General features: G+C 40.2%; 2 protein-coding genes across 7 annotated transcripts in view; both read right to left on the bottom strand.

Annotated features, from left to right (window-relative positions):
- Positions 1-73: 73 nt before the first annotated feature.
- prc1b (protein regulator of cytokinesis 1b) lies at positions 74-7,174 on the bottom strand. 3 transcript variants are annotated; one of them, XM_035682478.1, is made up of 15 exons: positions 6,902-7,174; positions 6,576-6,708; positions 5,521-5,643; positions 5,097-5,330; positions 4,351-4,521; positions 3,949-4,098; positions 3,658-3,805; positions 3,426-3,562; positions 3,064-3,159; positions 2,822-2,968; positions 2,623-2,733; positions 2,255-2,368; positions 1,837-2,016; positions 1,669-1,703; positions 74-1,040 (listed from the first exon to the last, which is right to left on the bottom strand). In XM_035682478.1, exons 1-15 carry the CDS (start codon positions 6,910-6,912, stop codon positions 992-994), a joined length of 1,839 nt encoding a protein of 612 aa, XP_035538371.1. In that variant the 5' UTR covers positions 6,913-7,174; the 3' UTR covers positions 74-991. The 3 variants fall into 3 exon arrangements, with proteins under 3 accessions (XP_035538371.1, XP_035538372.1, XP_035538373.1); XM_035682479.1 differs by lacking the exon at positions 1,669-1,703; XM_035682480.1 differs by lacking the exon at positions 1,669-1,703 and having other exon boundaries at positions 1,914-2,016.
- A 140-nt stretch (positions 7,175-7,314) lies between these two features.
- vps33b (VPS33B late endosome and lysosome associated) overlaps positions 7,315-14,754 on the bottom strand; it is an 8,746-nt gene continuing 1,306 nt past the window's right edge. For all 4 annotated transcript variants that reach the window (XM_035682473.1, XM_035682472.1, XM_035682474.1 and 1 more), the window contains exons 3-24: positions 14,222-14,302; positions 14,062-14,123; positions 13,837-13,886; positions 13,416-13,483; positions 13,275-13,320; positions 13,075-13,169; positions 12,233-12,337; positions 12,012-12,102; positions 11,858-11,935; positions 10,890-10,963; positions 10,713-10,799; positions 10,536-10,626; positions 10,377-10,451; positions 10,206-10,270; positions 9,733-9,787; positions 9,587-9,633; positions 9,128-9,260; positions 8,945-9,018; positions 8,700-8,801; positions 8,518-8,593; positions 8,253-8,372; positions 7,315-7,507 (exon numbers count right to left, since the gene is read on the bottom strand). In XM_035682473.1, coding sequence (XP_035538366.1) covers positions 7,428-7,507; positions 8,253-8,372; positions 8,518-8,593; positions 8,700-8,801; positions 8,945-9,018; positions 9,128-9,260; positions 9,587-9,633; positions 9,733-9,787; positions 10,206-10,270; positions 10,377-10,451; positions 10,536-10,626; positions 10,713-10,799; positions 10,890-10,963; positions 11,858-11,935; positions 12,012-12,102; positions 12,233-12,337; positions 13,075-13,169; positions 13,275-13,320; positions 13,416-13,483; positions 13,837-13,886; positions 14,062-14,123; positions 14,222-14,302 — 1,755 coding nt within the window. In that variant the 3' untranslated portion in view covers positions 7,315-7,427. The remainder of the gene's footprint in view (positions 7,508-8,252; positions 8,373-8,517; positions 8,594-8,699; positions 8,802-8,944; positions 9,019-9,127; positions 9,261-9,586; positions 9,634-9,732; positions 9,788-10,205; positions 10,271-10,376; positions 10,452-10,535; positions 10,627-10,712; positions 10,800-10,889; positions 10,964-11,857; positions 11,936-12,011; positions 12,103-12,232; positions 12,338-13,074; positions 13,170-13,274; positions 13,321-13,415; positions 13,484-13,836; positions 13,887-14,061; positions 14,124-14,221; positions 14,303-14,754) is intronic.

Below are 14,754 nucleotides of genomic sequence, written 5' to 3'. Positions count from 1 at the left end.
ATAAAGGAATATCTTATCTTAAACCACCTGTGAGCCATATTGGATTGTGAAATCAGTCTACTGTTGTGTCAGCATTCACACCTGATAAAATTCTAACACATCTAATGTGTTGATGAGGCTGAGTGACTGAAAATACTAAAAACAACAACAAGCTGGTGTACAGACGTTCAAATATACTGTAGTTTGTCTGAATGTTCAGATTCTGTATTTGCTATTTTTTTGTGGTAAATTTGCTGTTTCACAACACTTAGCCTTTTAAGTGAAAATGCATTTAATATATTTTGACAAGCTATTCCAAAAATCAGCCATGATAGTGTACTGGATCCATGTGATTTAGCTATATATTTAAACTCTTATGCAGCACCAATACATACGTTAACTAACAGTCTTAACGGCCTGTTTAAACAACTAACATTTTTGTCAAACAGTGCAGATTCTATGAAGAGAACAGCAGATACAGAAATATGTACACAAACACATACATACATGTATAAAAACAGATTTGGATGGAACAGTGTGAGTGTGTAAATGTACACTATGCGCTGCAATATATTTAAAAAAAACAAAAGTGCAAAGTATTCATAATACATTTGGCCTGTAACTCCAGATTGCATAACTTCAGAAAGCTAAATTTTCTTTCGTTTCTCTTTAAAACAAATGTGCAGTACAAGACGCAGAGAACATTTATTACATATCAATGACTGGCAGAATTTAGAGAGCTAAAGTAGTGTTAGTTTAACTTAGGATACAAACTTTTCTTTTCTCTTCCAGACAGTGACAAAGGTCCAGAAACGCTGAAGAAACACTCAGAAACTGGCAAGATTCCCCGTTTATCACCGACTTAACACTTAATATATTATTACCTTCATTTACATATAAAAGCAGTGAGCCAGTATTGGATATCATAACGTCGTTAAAAAGGACTACGATATGATAGGCGACGCAGTCCCTGTCAGAGCGGAGAGAGGTCAAAGGTTGGTGGTGGTGGAGTTCAGGATGTCGTGCTGGATCTTGGCGTTAGAGGCCTTGGACAGGTCTCGCTGTGGGAGCACAAAAGCAGCCGTTGTGGTTAATTCCTCGTATGTAATGTGACTAAATGAAGAAGAGACAGCACTTGGAAGCAAACATGCGCTGAACAGTTTACTAATTCAACTAGAAGACTACAAGTTACAACGTCGGGGGTATAAACGGCAGAGACAACGATCTGTCAGAGCTGTGAAGTGCGTGGGACTGTCAGGGGTTGTGGGGTTAGCAGTTCGCATTCAGACCGACTTGAGCCCTGTGTGAAAAAACGCAGCCCTCTCATTCGTTTAAATGAGGCCAGTCCACCGGCAGCGTGGAAGCTAACGCAGGTAACTACGGCAAAACAACACTCTCAGTGTTTTAGCGTCTGAGATGTCAAATTCATGGATCTGTTACTCAAACTGGACTTCCTGGATTGTATTTAATGTCTCAGCAGTACCTGAAGAAGCACCACTAACACACACCTGCATGTTTTTGAACACTGGGCTGATTTCAGTCTGAATGCCTGCTAACTGTGCACGCTGAAGCTAAAACAGAATTCAAGTTGCTCTTTAAAAAGGGAATTATCCCTCCGATTAGAGGCATGCAATTACTGCAAAAAGAGATTAGTCAGAATTACACAAGCTTCTAGGATTCCAAACACACCTTGACTGAACAGATTCAGTGTTGACCAAGTCCCTCTACAATATAAATTTACAGCATTAGCATTTGTACATGATCTGAAAACCTCTACAGTGCTCTTAAATGTGTTACTGAGCAGAACTGAGCAAAAAGACGCAGAGAAAATAGATTAGAGACAAAAGTGTAAATTACCACAAACTCTGAATATGTGCTGGCAACAGAGGTTATGCTGAAGTTACGCTGTGGGCTAGCGGGGGTCAGCAACGCACCACTCAGAGGAGTCCCCTTCAGCTGGGCCTCGTTCTCCTTGTTACAGCCTTGCAGTCGCGGGTGGGGGGGTTTGCCGCCAACTGGCGTCCGCGGTGCTGGACCCTGGAGGACACATAGCAGGAGATAATTACATCAGATGAGCTGGAGCAAAATATTAAACAATTAAATAATCACAGAAAGTGATAATAAAAATAATTCTATTGTCCTGCAAAGTTTTACTTTCAAGGGAGTTTCAACGGAGTGTGCAGATTTATTTCCCACTCATCTCCTGTTACTTTTCCATTAAGGTTTTGTGTGCGTGTATAACTCCTACTTCTTTCATCTTGAAAAAGAAACCAACCTTGTTTGCTGAGAGAGGCGGGCGGGGCACAGGTGAGCGACAGACAGTTCCACTAAAGGCAGAGCGCATGGTGCTGTTAGAGGTGGCACTAGAAATGCTGGAAGTCGCGTTAAACTGGTGAGAGAGACGGAGACAGAGGGTTAGTGACAGCCAGACGACTAAAGATATTGAACAAAGGAGTGTAACCCGCCTACAGATAGTTGTAATATTTTGACAGCATGAATTGTTACCTATACTCTATAGATAATCTGTTAAACATTTACAGACAAAGCGACAGAGTTGAAATGTTACAAAGACTTAAAAATAAAGTGTTGCCCAAAGAATCGATGCCATAGCTATAACAGTGAGCCACAAACTAGGTTTACCACCTTCCGTGATTTATTCGAAGTAGGAGTGGCGAGGAATCTGCGTTTGGTGGGGGTTCGTACTGCCGTTCCGTACAGCATGTCCTCCTCGGTCTGTTTGCTCTTCTTGAGATGCTGTTGAAAATGTGTAAAGAGAAGTGTCAACACATTTCCCAGCAAACATACCGGCTAAGCCTCTAATACGACAAGGCAGCTTTCTTACCCGTTCTTGTTTCTCCTTCTCTTTCTCTATTCGGTGCAGCTCCCACTGTTCCTCCACATACTGCAGAAACTTCTGTCCGTTTACCAGAAACTCACGACCCTGTTCACCTTCCCATGCATCGATCTGGGCTTTTAATTTCTTTTCAAGCTTAAAACAAAAACACATACACATGACAAATAAGATCAAATGAAAATATATTTTTAGTTTAGGAAACGATAGGAGGCATTTCATTAATCTGTTACCTTGGGCAGGCTTTTATGCAGCTCAGACCGCTGTTTCTCCTCTTTGAGAAGATTCCCTCCTCTGTTCGTGAATCTTGTCGGGTCGGTGGCTTTTTTCTGTGAATGAAACAGATGAAAGAGAGATTATGACCTTAATATAACAATTTTTTCCAACATGTGACAGTGTAAGCTGATACAATAAATAAATGTAGGTCAGTCAGGTTCTCAAAGACACAAGAGAGGGAAAAGTACAGCAATAGATTTTTTAGTGGTCACATTTACATTAACTTTTCCTATTATATTGGACAGAAAAGTTTTGTTGCTATTCGATTGTTGTTCATGCCGGGTGTTACTTTCCTTCCCTCTTTTCAGAGTGAACTCACCTCCAGCTCTAGGAAGAGTCTCCAGCTTTCTTCCCATTGGTGAACTCCATCAAAAAGCTCTTTGTGATCCTCATAATGCTGCTTCAGGCGCTGGATCTCAGCATCGTGCAGAGTCAACAGATCTTCAGTAAAATCCTCTAAAAAAAAAAAAAAAGTAAATTACAGTCTTAGTACTTTTCTAAAGCCCAACATTGTTCTGATTACGACAGCTGAAGCATCAAAAAGAACCCACCGCTAAAATATGGTGCAAAAGCCTGCCGCTGATCTGTGCTGAGGAAGCACTTTTCCCAAAGCACAGCGATCTCGGAGCGGATGGCGTCAGTGACGTTGCGGATGTTGAGCAGTTTGAGCTCCTCCAGACGCTGAACTTCTGCTTGTAGCTGAGGAAGAAAAATATAAAGTGTGAAGTGAACAGCAGCCACAGTACTGACAGTCACGGCTGAGCCTGAATAGGAGAAAAAAACTGAACATGGTTGAACTAGGAAGTCAGCCATGGCCCCACAGGACACTCGAATGTTCTCACCGCTTCCAGGTTCCTCCTTCTGGATGAGACCATGTGTTCGTTGAAGGCCTCTCTTTCTTCCTGGGGCACCTGCAGTCTGTCCCACAGCTGCTGGATCTTCTCTCTGTGAGCCTCACACGTCACCTCGTTCTCTGCCTTGCGTTCCTCCAACTGCAGGATCAACATGACACAAAGTAGCATCAGTTATCAACTCCGCTGCTTGAACTACGGCCATGCATCACGACTGTCCAAGGGTTTTTAATTAACAGAGCAGAATCATATATTATATTCACACTTGACTGGATTATATAAAACATAAGCCATTCCAGGCCTGATTACAGTTTGAGGGAAAATAAGATTTTTCTTTATCTTTAAAAGGGCTCAAAGTTTCACTAAATGAAATGTCATAAAAAAGGATCTTACCTGACAAACAAGCAGTTTGAGCGATGTAATATTGTCTCTGGAAAGGCAAAAAGAGTCCTCATCCTCACAGACGACGTCCTTCTCGAAGCTGGTCTCAGGGATGTGGTCCAGCTCTTCCATGTACAAGATGATCTGCTTTTTGAGGTCCGTGAACTCAGCATACCGCCTGGCCTGAAAACAAGAGAGCAGCAAACCGTTCGGGTAAGTACAGATGAGACTGTGTTTATGACAAAAGTTTTAGTATTAAAACCCAATTAATGAATAAATTAATTAAAAGGCAACTAGCATTCAGTAGAGTAGACAGATTCTGGATCAGTTACTTTTTTTATCCTGTGACCTGACTGAAGACTGATGCTGTAAGATAACAGTCAGTAGCAGAAAATGTTCCTACGGTGATGTGAAGTGGCCTAAATGCTATTGTTTAGAAGAGACTGGTACGTGTAACTCCCAGTGTCGCGTTTCATGTGAAAAAATGTGAAACAAAAGACAAAAAAAAATACGATCTTAAAGCCATCGGATATCTCTTGTCAGGTGAAAACAATTATACCACAACAATAATATCTTTCTAGGAACTTAGAGAATCAGGCCGCTCACTTTTTTTAACCATTTATTTTGATATTATGTAACTAGCTTTTGAAAATGAATGGAGGGTTTGACTTTAATCAAACAATCAAACACAGCTTTTCTATCCACGCAGTCGGTTAACTGAATAGATGAGACGCAGATCTAACAGAGCGAGCTCTCACCTTCTCTGCGTTCTGATTAACGATGTGCTGGTGGAAGTTCTCCAGCTGTTCCGGTGAGGGGACAGAGTTTGGAGCGATGCCATAAGGCATGCAGCACAGGATGTCACACAGGTCCTGGTCCTGGTCCTGGAGAACCTTCAGCTGCTGCATCCGCTGGGCCTTCTCCTTCATCAGAGCCTCCACCTGCGTGCGGATGTTCTTCTCCTGCTGGAGCATGCTGATACCATTCTCCTCCTGAACAGGAGAGGACAACACAGATGTTTTTCCAGCCAATGAATCTGTTTATTACCAAAAAACTAATGACAGAGAAGCATTTGATATTAACAAACTGAAATTAACAGAAAACCCTGCAATAGTTGTGTATGAAATCTAGTGTTAGTAATGTCACTTGTTGTGTTTTTAAGGTAATTACAGTTGCTGTTACCTCAAAGACGGGCAGCTGAAGTTCCAGACAGAGCTTCTCCATTTCTGTCCTGCATGTTTGAATGCTGCTAATAAGCCGCGTCCTCAGGGATTCCTCTTCTTTGATCATCATGTCTAGTAAGGTCTGGGGGATAAATACAATGCAACAATGCAACCAATCAGTATTCTGCACCAGTTTGTATGTCGGAAACACAGCAGCTGTCGCACTGTTTTTGTAAATATCAAAAGAGGAAAATCTGCTGCATTTTCTCATCACAAAAGGTTTAATCAATGCAGAAAAGGCACGAGCACTCATCTAACATTGGCCTGTAAATCTAACAGCAGTAATTTAAATAGAAATGGCCCGATATGGCTGTATTAATGAACTTGTAGTTAACTGATGAATCGTCCACACCCCACAGCTGTGTGAGAAATGAGCCATTGCTTTGATACCATTATTTCATGCACATTACAATCAGATATACATGGTTATCTGGGCCAGCAACATGTTGTTTTAGATTGTCATTTGTATTAATTAACAGAAACACACTGGGTTATGCTGCAGATTCCAGAAAATGACTGGTATTTATGAGAGCGTGGTGTAAATTTAGGCCAATGGTTTACAGAAAAGATGCATGAGTTATATAACAGGGATCCAAACTAACTTTTCAAGTGAAACACCGGTCAAATAAACAGTAACCCATCACATTTATTCCAGGATCAACATATGTGACAGCTGATGAGCAGGAAGAAACTGTAGTATAGAAGTGACAAACGCATGTTTTAGGTCATCTAGAGACATTATAAGTATATTTTTACACTCCCAATCAATGCACATTTTAGGAATCCAGCATCAGTCAGAATAGATGCAAAGCAAACTTTAAAAAAAAACTCTACTTTGTGCACCAATGAGCAGTTTCACTCCTCATGTTCTTGTAAAAAGAAAAAAACCCTCCTCCTCTGTCGAAACCTGCTCCAAAGGCTCAGGTATAACCCCGCACAGACCCGAACACTTCACACTAAGAAAAAGCAGCAGGTTTCACTACAAGTTTCCAAGTTCATGTGGTATTTCCTCACTTTAATGTGGTTCTTGACGACATTAGTCCTCTGTAGTCTCTGGTCCTCTGGGATTCCGATTTCTTCCCAAATGTCCTTCAGGTGGCACAGTGCTTTATTCAGGCAGGACACCGACTCTGCTGCGAGCACCTCGCTGCAGGGACGGAAAGAGACAAAGGTCAACTGCTTCATTAAATAACTAATAAGTCGTTGTTAACATTTAAAATCAAATAAAACACACATGGACTCATCTGATCGAGGTAACCGACGTTGGCGTTAGTTTACACCAAGTTAGCGCCTATCTAACGCAATTTTACGAACTAAAAGAAAAAAAGTTAAGAGCTTACCTCTTTCTCATCGTTAAATTCCAGATTATGTTGTATTTATCCGTGAACAGTTTAAAAAACAAGCCAAACCCTGTCAGAGACGAGCGGAGCCTCTCTGCCTGCTCTCTGTCCCGTCCGTTTGTACGCAGTTCAAAATACGCGTACAGCGGCGTTCTGCTCTCTGATTGGCTCCTCCTGCGGGGGCGCTTGTTGTGTCGACCCAGCGCCGCCCGTCGGGAAACTCCTACGGTTAATCATAAAGGGGACCCGCCCATCGCAGAACAACTCTTGAGATAAAACAAACACACCGGTTTTAGTGGAGGGTGTGGTGGCGTAACTAAGCAGCGCTTTGTGAAACAATGACGCGGTTGTTAATTTTAGACTCACAGCGTTTTCAAACCGCAAATGAAGTGAAAGGAAAGACGGAGAGACTCATGTGTTAAAAACATTTATTCACTTTATACATGTTTACAGTTGTTTCCGTTGTCTGACACAGTTTCCTGCGGGGATGTCTCAGTTTCTGTCAGCCGTGGTGCGTTCACGGGCTTCATACGTAGTTGTCCAGCAAACCCTCGATGAGTCTTGAACTGTTTGTAATCGCAGTTGCTACAACAATGAATTTATAACCTGGAAAAAAACAACAAGTCATTTTTATTAAAATGATTTTGACACAAAGCAACAGCTCTGTCACTCCACAGTGCCTCCTTTTATGGGTGTATCGCTTTAATATACATTTTCATTTTAATGGAAAGAAATTCATGGTCCCAGTTATTTGTAACCTAGGAGACTTTCAGTTAGTAAACAGGCAATAATGTGAAATAAATAAATAATGAATGAATGAATATTTAATTGGGTTGAAATAGAGATTTTCTTTGCTTTATTAGTCTTTACTGCTCAATTCTGACAACTAAAATATGCCAAAGTTATGGACCACCTTACTGAACGTAAGTAGGTTTAATATTTATATCATAAAAAAGAGAAACAAAGGGTGAGAAACCTAGTTAGAAACCAGTGCTGCTGAAGGATTTTCTTCCTGTGGATGTCATGTGATTTCAAGGAATTATGGCATCAAAAAAGTACTTCATATAAACATAAATCATGTATTCTCAAACTTCCAGATAACAACAACCATCTGAGTCAATATCTTCTACCATACTAATGATATTAAATGTAAAAAATCTTCCACATTTGTAACTTAATAAGCAGCATCAGGATCAGTTCAGAATACAATGATGCTTCTGTCTGTTAGATGAATAATCAGGACAGCAGAAGTGAAACTGAACTCCGAACAACAGCAACTTCCTAACAGGAAGAATGAAGACCAGGGGGTTGGACACACCTGCAACATCAAAAATCAGCAGTCAATGTTTACCTTTCTCTCTGCCGAGGAATCGGAGGGCTGAAATCTCAGAAAAGGTGCAGCCGCCGAGGAACATGACAAGGACGATGCGCTGAGCGTCGTTCTTCGCTTTTGAATCAGCTCCGTTGCTCCCTGATGAGAGACAACGGGTGTGTGGTTTACATGTCGTTTATGAAACCTGATGACTGCACAAAGCCTATGGCAACCCGGTTCAGTGCATGTAAACAACTTAAATTATTTATTGACTTATTATATTAATATCTTCTGGCTATCTAACCTGTAACAGCAAATTCATGGCCATTTAGCAGCTTGGTGACTTCTTCAAGCCCCGTCCAACCGTCTCGCTCCAACACCTACAGATGAACACATCAGGAATAACATTAAACAAAGTTTCATCATGGCGCTAATGCTCGCTCGCTCAAGTCCTGTGGAATAAATTAATCCTGTTGGTTTACTCACCTGCTCGATGAGTTTGCAGCTCAGAGGGACGTAGGCACCGCTGAAGATGTACGCCATGTCTCGTGGGACACGCAGGTCATATTCCTCACTTGACTTTGGCACCTTTACACAAAATATATATAAATAATATGCTTAATAACGTACAGAACTGTCAGTGCAGTAAGGACAAAACAACCCAAAACACAGGTATTCTGTGACATGATGGAAACATTTGGAGAAAAATATTAAAGATGATGAGAACTTACCAGGTTGAGCCTCCTGCTCAGGGCTCTGAAATTGCTTTTCCTTGCTAGAGAAGAGAAGGCGTCAGTCAGCTTTCCTGAAAAAAAACAAAAACAGGAGGATCAGGACAGTTTCATGTGATTTTGAAATGTCAATAATTTTGCGATCGGGAGGAGGTTAAACATACAAAGTGAATCCTGTTTTACCTGCAGTTTTGTCGTTGACCAGTTTGCCCACTTTGCTCTCCATCACAGTCAGTGTTTCCCCCGGCTGCTGCTCCACCAACAGCCCCAACTGCCTCAGGTTGGCAAATGTGAGCAGGTGGTCCACTCCATAGCTCTGATGAGGAAGCAGAGAAAATGTGTCGTATTAGACCAGCGGTGCCTTAACGTCGGTCCAGGTTTAGAGGACTAGGCTGATTGTTCATTTTCAACAATATCAATCTGTTTGCTGTTTGTCTGTCTTTCAATAATTTGTGACTCCACAATAAAGTCTGTGATCCTCAAGCCCATTCGGGCTTTATGTATATTTTTCATTTATCATCCCATCTTTATTATGCAGACTTGTCACAAAAGAAATATAGGAAATACAATTTTAACAACTGTGAAAGGAAAGTGTGGGTGTTTCATGATTTTGTAAAACAAGGGGCACATGTTTAATCTCACCTGCAGATATTGTGCTTTTAATGACCTGTAATCTTTTGGCATGAGTCCTGTTAACAGATCAACACAGTCATTAAACCAGCATGAGAATAACTGTCTTTGACATTACATTATATATATATATATATAAAAAAATAATGACAACTTACCGTTTTCTGTAATAGACAGAAGACAAAGCAGCCTCAGACTTTGTATCATGGAGACCTTGAAAGACAAAAAGAATAACTTACTACAAGGTTTTCTTTTCAGCATATTATCATTATTACCTTTTACCTGTTCTTATATATATATATATATATACACACATACATATATTTACTGTGTTTAAAGAACTACTTTGAAGAACTAGTAGTGTAACTTCACTACTAGTTCTGTAGTTTCTCCTAATATGCTTGCAAGGCTGAGCTGTTCTCAGTTTGTTGCAATTTGCAGATTGCAGATCTACAGTTACTGCAAAACCTGCAAAAATGGCCTATTTAGAGTCAATGTTTGGTTTGTCCGTTCTGGGCTACTGTAGAAACATTTAACTGATTATACACCAATGAAAACATACCTATAAATATTAAATTCCATTTCTATCAATAGATCTAAATGTTACAACTGGACCTTTAAGCAAACGCACCTGTCTGTTGATGTGCTCCTCTATGAAAGAAATGCATTCACGGATTTCAAATCCTTCAAGTAAAGCTGGAACAAAATAGAAGACTCACAATCAAGATACGACTCAGTTAATGATGAAAGAACAAACTGCACTAAAACCTGGATCTATGTGGACAGAGTAGAGTATTCTTACAGTGTTCAGTCTTCAACAGCTCCTGAAAATCCTGCTTTGTTTTCTTCTTCATTATTGATTCACTGGCACCGATGTCTGAAAGAGAACGTGCTCCTCAGAAATGCAGCCTTGCAAATATTAGTTGAAATTCAATCTGACACATTCTGCTCTAACACTCACGTAGGCTGAGTAGCCGATGTTCCTGTTTTAACCCTTTGAGTTCCTCTGAAACAAACGTCTTCATCTGCTTTATGTCCATGCCCCGACGCTTCTGTAGAATCAGTAAAGGAAATAAGTGTTAGCTATGTTAGTCACCTTAGTTACAACGACTCATGGGAGTAATGAACATTTACTTACATCATACGCAGTCTGGAGGTTCCTGGCTTTCTGACTGAGAAAGCCGAAGACGTTGGAGAAATGCTCGTTTCTGATTTCATTGAAAACCTACGAGACACACGAGAGTTCAAACGTATAACTTCAAATCATGATGCTGAAAGATCTGCAGCTTCCCCGCTGACTTCAGCACTAACCTACCTTATCCTGAGAGTTCAGCATGACTTTCACACTTTTGTCAGAGGAGGTAACATCAGGCCCGAACTCCACACATCCTGCAGAACAGACGATGTGATGAGACAACACATCGACACACAAGCAAGAAAAATCTGCAACCAGATGTGTCATTATACATCTGGGAGGTTTGATTCTGCAGGAAAACAATGCAGTCTGAACTGGAGCTGCTCTTCCTTTTATTATTAATTCCAGTTTTTATGCTTTAAAATGTCAAAATAATCCCCATCAGGGGCCAAAATAATGTCTTAAAATATCTGATAAAAAGCCTGATAAAAACTGATTTTGAAATGCAAGCAAAACACAGCATCTGAGAATCTTTAAACTTGGCCAATATTTTTTATAAAATATTATTTAAAAAAAATTAAATTCAGATGATATTGGCGATCATAAAAACCTCATGTGATTGATTTCCCAGTACAGTAATACAGTTAAACACACTACAAGGAGTTTTTAACGGAAAACAGTCTCAGTTTAATACTGATGCCTCTATATAACCTACATAAACCATCAGCAAGAAGATTGGCTATTTGGTTGGATTTCCCTTGAAATGTCTGCAACAATCAACATGAAATGAACGTTTCTTATAGGGGCTTTAAAAATGAGAAAAATATTAAAACAAACTATTTTTGTGAAATTGTTAAGTTCAAAACAGTGTATGATCACGAAGAGCAGGAGGGGACTGAACAGAGAGTTGACCTGGTAAGTAACCCAATAATGTCTGTCCTAATCTTCAACACATGTTGGCTGTGACAGTTTTGCTGTTTACTGACCAAAAGAAGATATAGAGAAAGAGATTTAGTTAGTTATTCATGAAAGCGACTTGAAAACACCAGTGTAGTCGCATTGATTACACAAACAGCGTTTTCAGATTTTGCTGGTTTAATGTTAATTCTCTCAGTTAACTCTCCCAAGTGTCAACCTTTGATACCCACCACATTTGATTCGAAATATATCATCCACGAGTCCTTCATAGACAACTTGTGAGCACAGAGGAGTGACAAAGTCCACATCTGCAAAGACATTGACAATGTTAGGGAGGAAAGAAAGCACGGCGCAGCATGTGATCCACTGAGAGCTGCTCTTTACCTCTGTCGATAAGAAAAACCCTTCCTATTTCAGCTTGACGAGTCCTTTGCTCTCCCTCTGCGACCTGCTCCCTCCACGACTCGTACGCCATCTGGTATCAGATACACAGACACAATTAAAGGCAGTTCAACATGCACATTAGTCAATTCAAAACATATCACAGTGGGTCTGAAAGTTAAACTACATGACAAGACAGTTTTTGGTCTCTGATCATACTGCACCTTAGAACATCGTCCAATCCCGTAGACCTTGGAGAACGGGCCGTAGAGGGAGTGAAGGAGGTGCAGAGCACTTCCGGCTGTCCTCACCCAGCGCTGGTCCCCCGCCTGTGTGATGAAACACAACCTGATCCACCTGTGCTGGTACTTGAGTGCTACAACTCAATTTGAATTACTTACACAGTGGTTCAAAGTGCCAATAGTGCTGAAATGATTAATCTACTGCAATTTCTCACTTTTTTCTGATATTAATATACTGATTGATTAAGAGTCGTAATAGTAATCATTAGTTGCAGCCATAACTTGCATCACAAGGTGCAGCAGAATTCTTATTATAGGGAAGCATTTAGGTCCATTTTGACTGACTCACAATTACAGAGCGTACAGCGTCTATCATCTGTATTTGGATGATGTCAATTTAATCTCTGTCCATCCAATATTATTTCTTCTGCTACCATCTGGCCAACTGTGAATGTCTACTGATTTATAAATGACATTTCTTTTCACAATAATTCACATTTAATGGGTGGGACTTTAAGACTAGGATTCAAATACAGATTATTTTCAGTGTCAGTTAATCTGTCAAATTTAAGATTTAAAAAAAAAACTTCTATTCTTGCACAAATAGATACAAGCACTTTTAAAGTCCCATGTCTATTTATGTCTTTTAAGGCCTTAATTTTTTACTTTCCAGGATTTCAACGTCCGTGTAAACCATAATATAATAAATTGGAAATTTATGGAACTTTTGCTTAAAAACTATGACGCAATTATCAATATTATCTGTTAATTGACTAAATAATGAATCATACAGCTCTATTTCAGACCCCGTGCACATTATTTACCAGGAAGTTGTCTCTGAAGAATTCTGGCAGCTCCAGACTGATGATGTCGTCGTCAAGTGGGAGGAGGTAGAAAGCCCATTCATCAGTGGTCACATCTGTGGGGAGGCAAAAACCAGTTCAACACCTCCTCCTCCTCCTCCTCCTCCTCCAAACACTGACCATTGCTACTTGAAAGTGAAGAATCGAGGACGCTTACGTACCACCAAAGATCCCCTGCTCCTCTAGCACCGCCTCACACGCATAGAACTGGACGACACAGGAGGGTCAGCAGGTAAACAACAACAACTTGATCCAAAACAAATCAAAGCAGAGTCTGTACACAACAGCAGAAAGAGAAATACCTTCTGAGGGGTAAAGATGATCTTGTATCTTCTGAATTTCCCTGTTGCCTTGTCTGCATTGGCCACATCTGGAACAAGAATAATAGCATGAAATACACCTGAACACAACACCTAGATTTTTATATCAAAACAATCCTTTTTTTATATACCTTCATTTGAAAAATATAAACAACAACAACAACATTTTTTCCCCAACATTTTGATTTAAATTACAAACTGTGTGATCAAATTTAGTAAATAAGATTATGAATCTGACCAGACATTCGAAGTCACAACCTTCCTGCATTAAAGGTTCAAACCACACGCCTAAATGTACAAACTGTTACTTTGATGACTCTGATACAGCCGATAATCAGCACAGTCAGAAAAAACATATATAAAACATATGAGCTTTCATTAAAAAACATCCAGCTCTACTCACCACATATCCATTTCACAGTTTTTATTCTTGGCCGGATCAGAAAACAGAGCCTGTAAGAGAGTAATGCCACATTGTCAGGCAGTCACTGTGTGTGTGTGTGTGTCTGTGTGTGTGTGTTGTGTGTGTGTGTGGGTTCTGTGTGTGTTGTGTGTGTTGTCTGTCTCTGTGTGTGTTGTGTGTGTGTGTGTGTGTAAAATGTATGAGTATAAAGGGTGCAGGACTCACTGATCTGATGTGCTGACAACAGGTTTGTATTCCACTTTGTAGAGTTTGTCGACTTCATGTTCCTAAAAAGTAAAAAGGGTTTAAAAAAAGGGAACTGCAGTTTTTTCTTAACAGATTCTCAACCTCAGGAGTCAGAGGAGTAAAATCTGATGAGGTTCACCTTTAGTGTTGACACATTTGCAATACGATCCAGCGGGCTCATCAAGTCTGCCTCTATGAAGAGGTCCTTCTTCCCCGGCAGCTGTGTGACAAAGAGAGGAAGATATTAAAGTGAAGATCTAGGAAAATCTATTCAACAGCAAACACAATACGCGTTCTATTATTCACAGCACAAACAAGATTCTCTGCCTATTAAAATAAACTATTTGGCAACGTTGTAAAGTAAGACGCAAAACAATTTAGCCTTTTATACAGCTGGGCACAGGGGAACATAGTGTATTTATTGGGAACTATTATCATATGAATCCACAATTGTGCTCCAGTGAGTGTTTAAGGCAGCGGGATGGTGTATGTATGTCTCCCTTATGTGGTGTTATCTGTATTCAGACAACAATGGAGCGCTGTGGCACAGACGAATATCAGGCTTTAGATACAGACAATTCTTCTTAGTAATCTGTTGTTAGTTTGAGTCTTTTCATAGACTATCACTAGACTGGACACTAGAATAATTTACAAATCAGAATCAGAATCAGA

The sequence above is a fragment of the Morone saxatilis genome, unplaced genomic scaffold (genome assembly GCF_004916995.1).
Source record: "Morone saxatilis isolate NCDOM2014 unplaced genomic scaffold, NCSU_SB_2.0 Contig11, whole genome shotgun sequence".
NCBI lineage: Eukaryota > Metazoa > Chordata > Actinopteri > Moronidae > Morone > Morone saxatilis.
The sequence above is the reverse complement of the archived record's forward strand: the minus strand, read 5'-3'. Positions and strand labels throughout refer to the sequence as shown.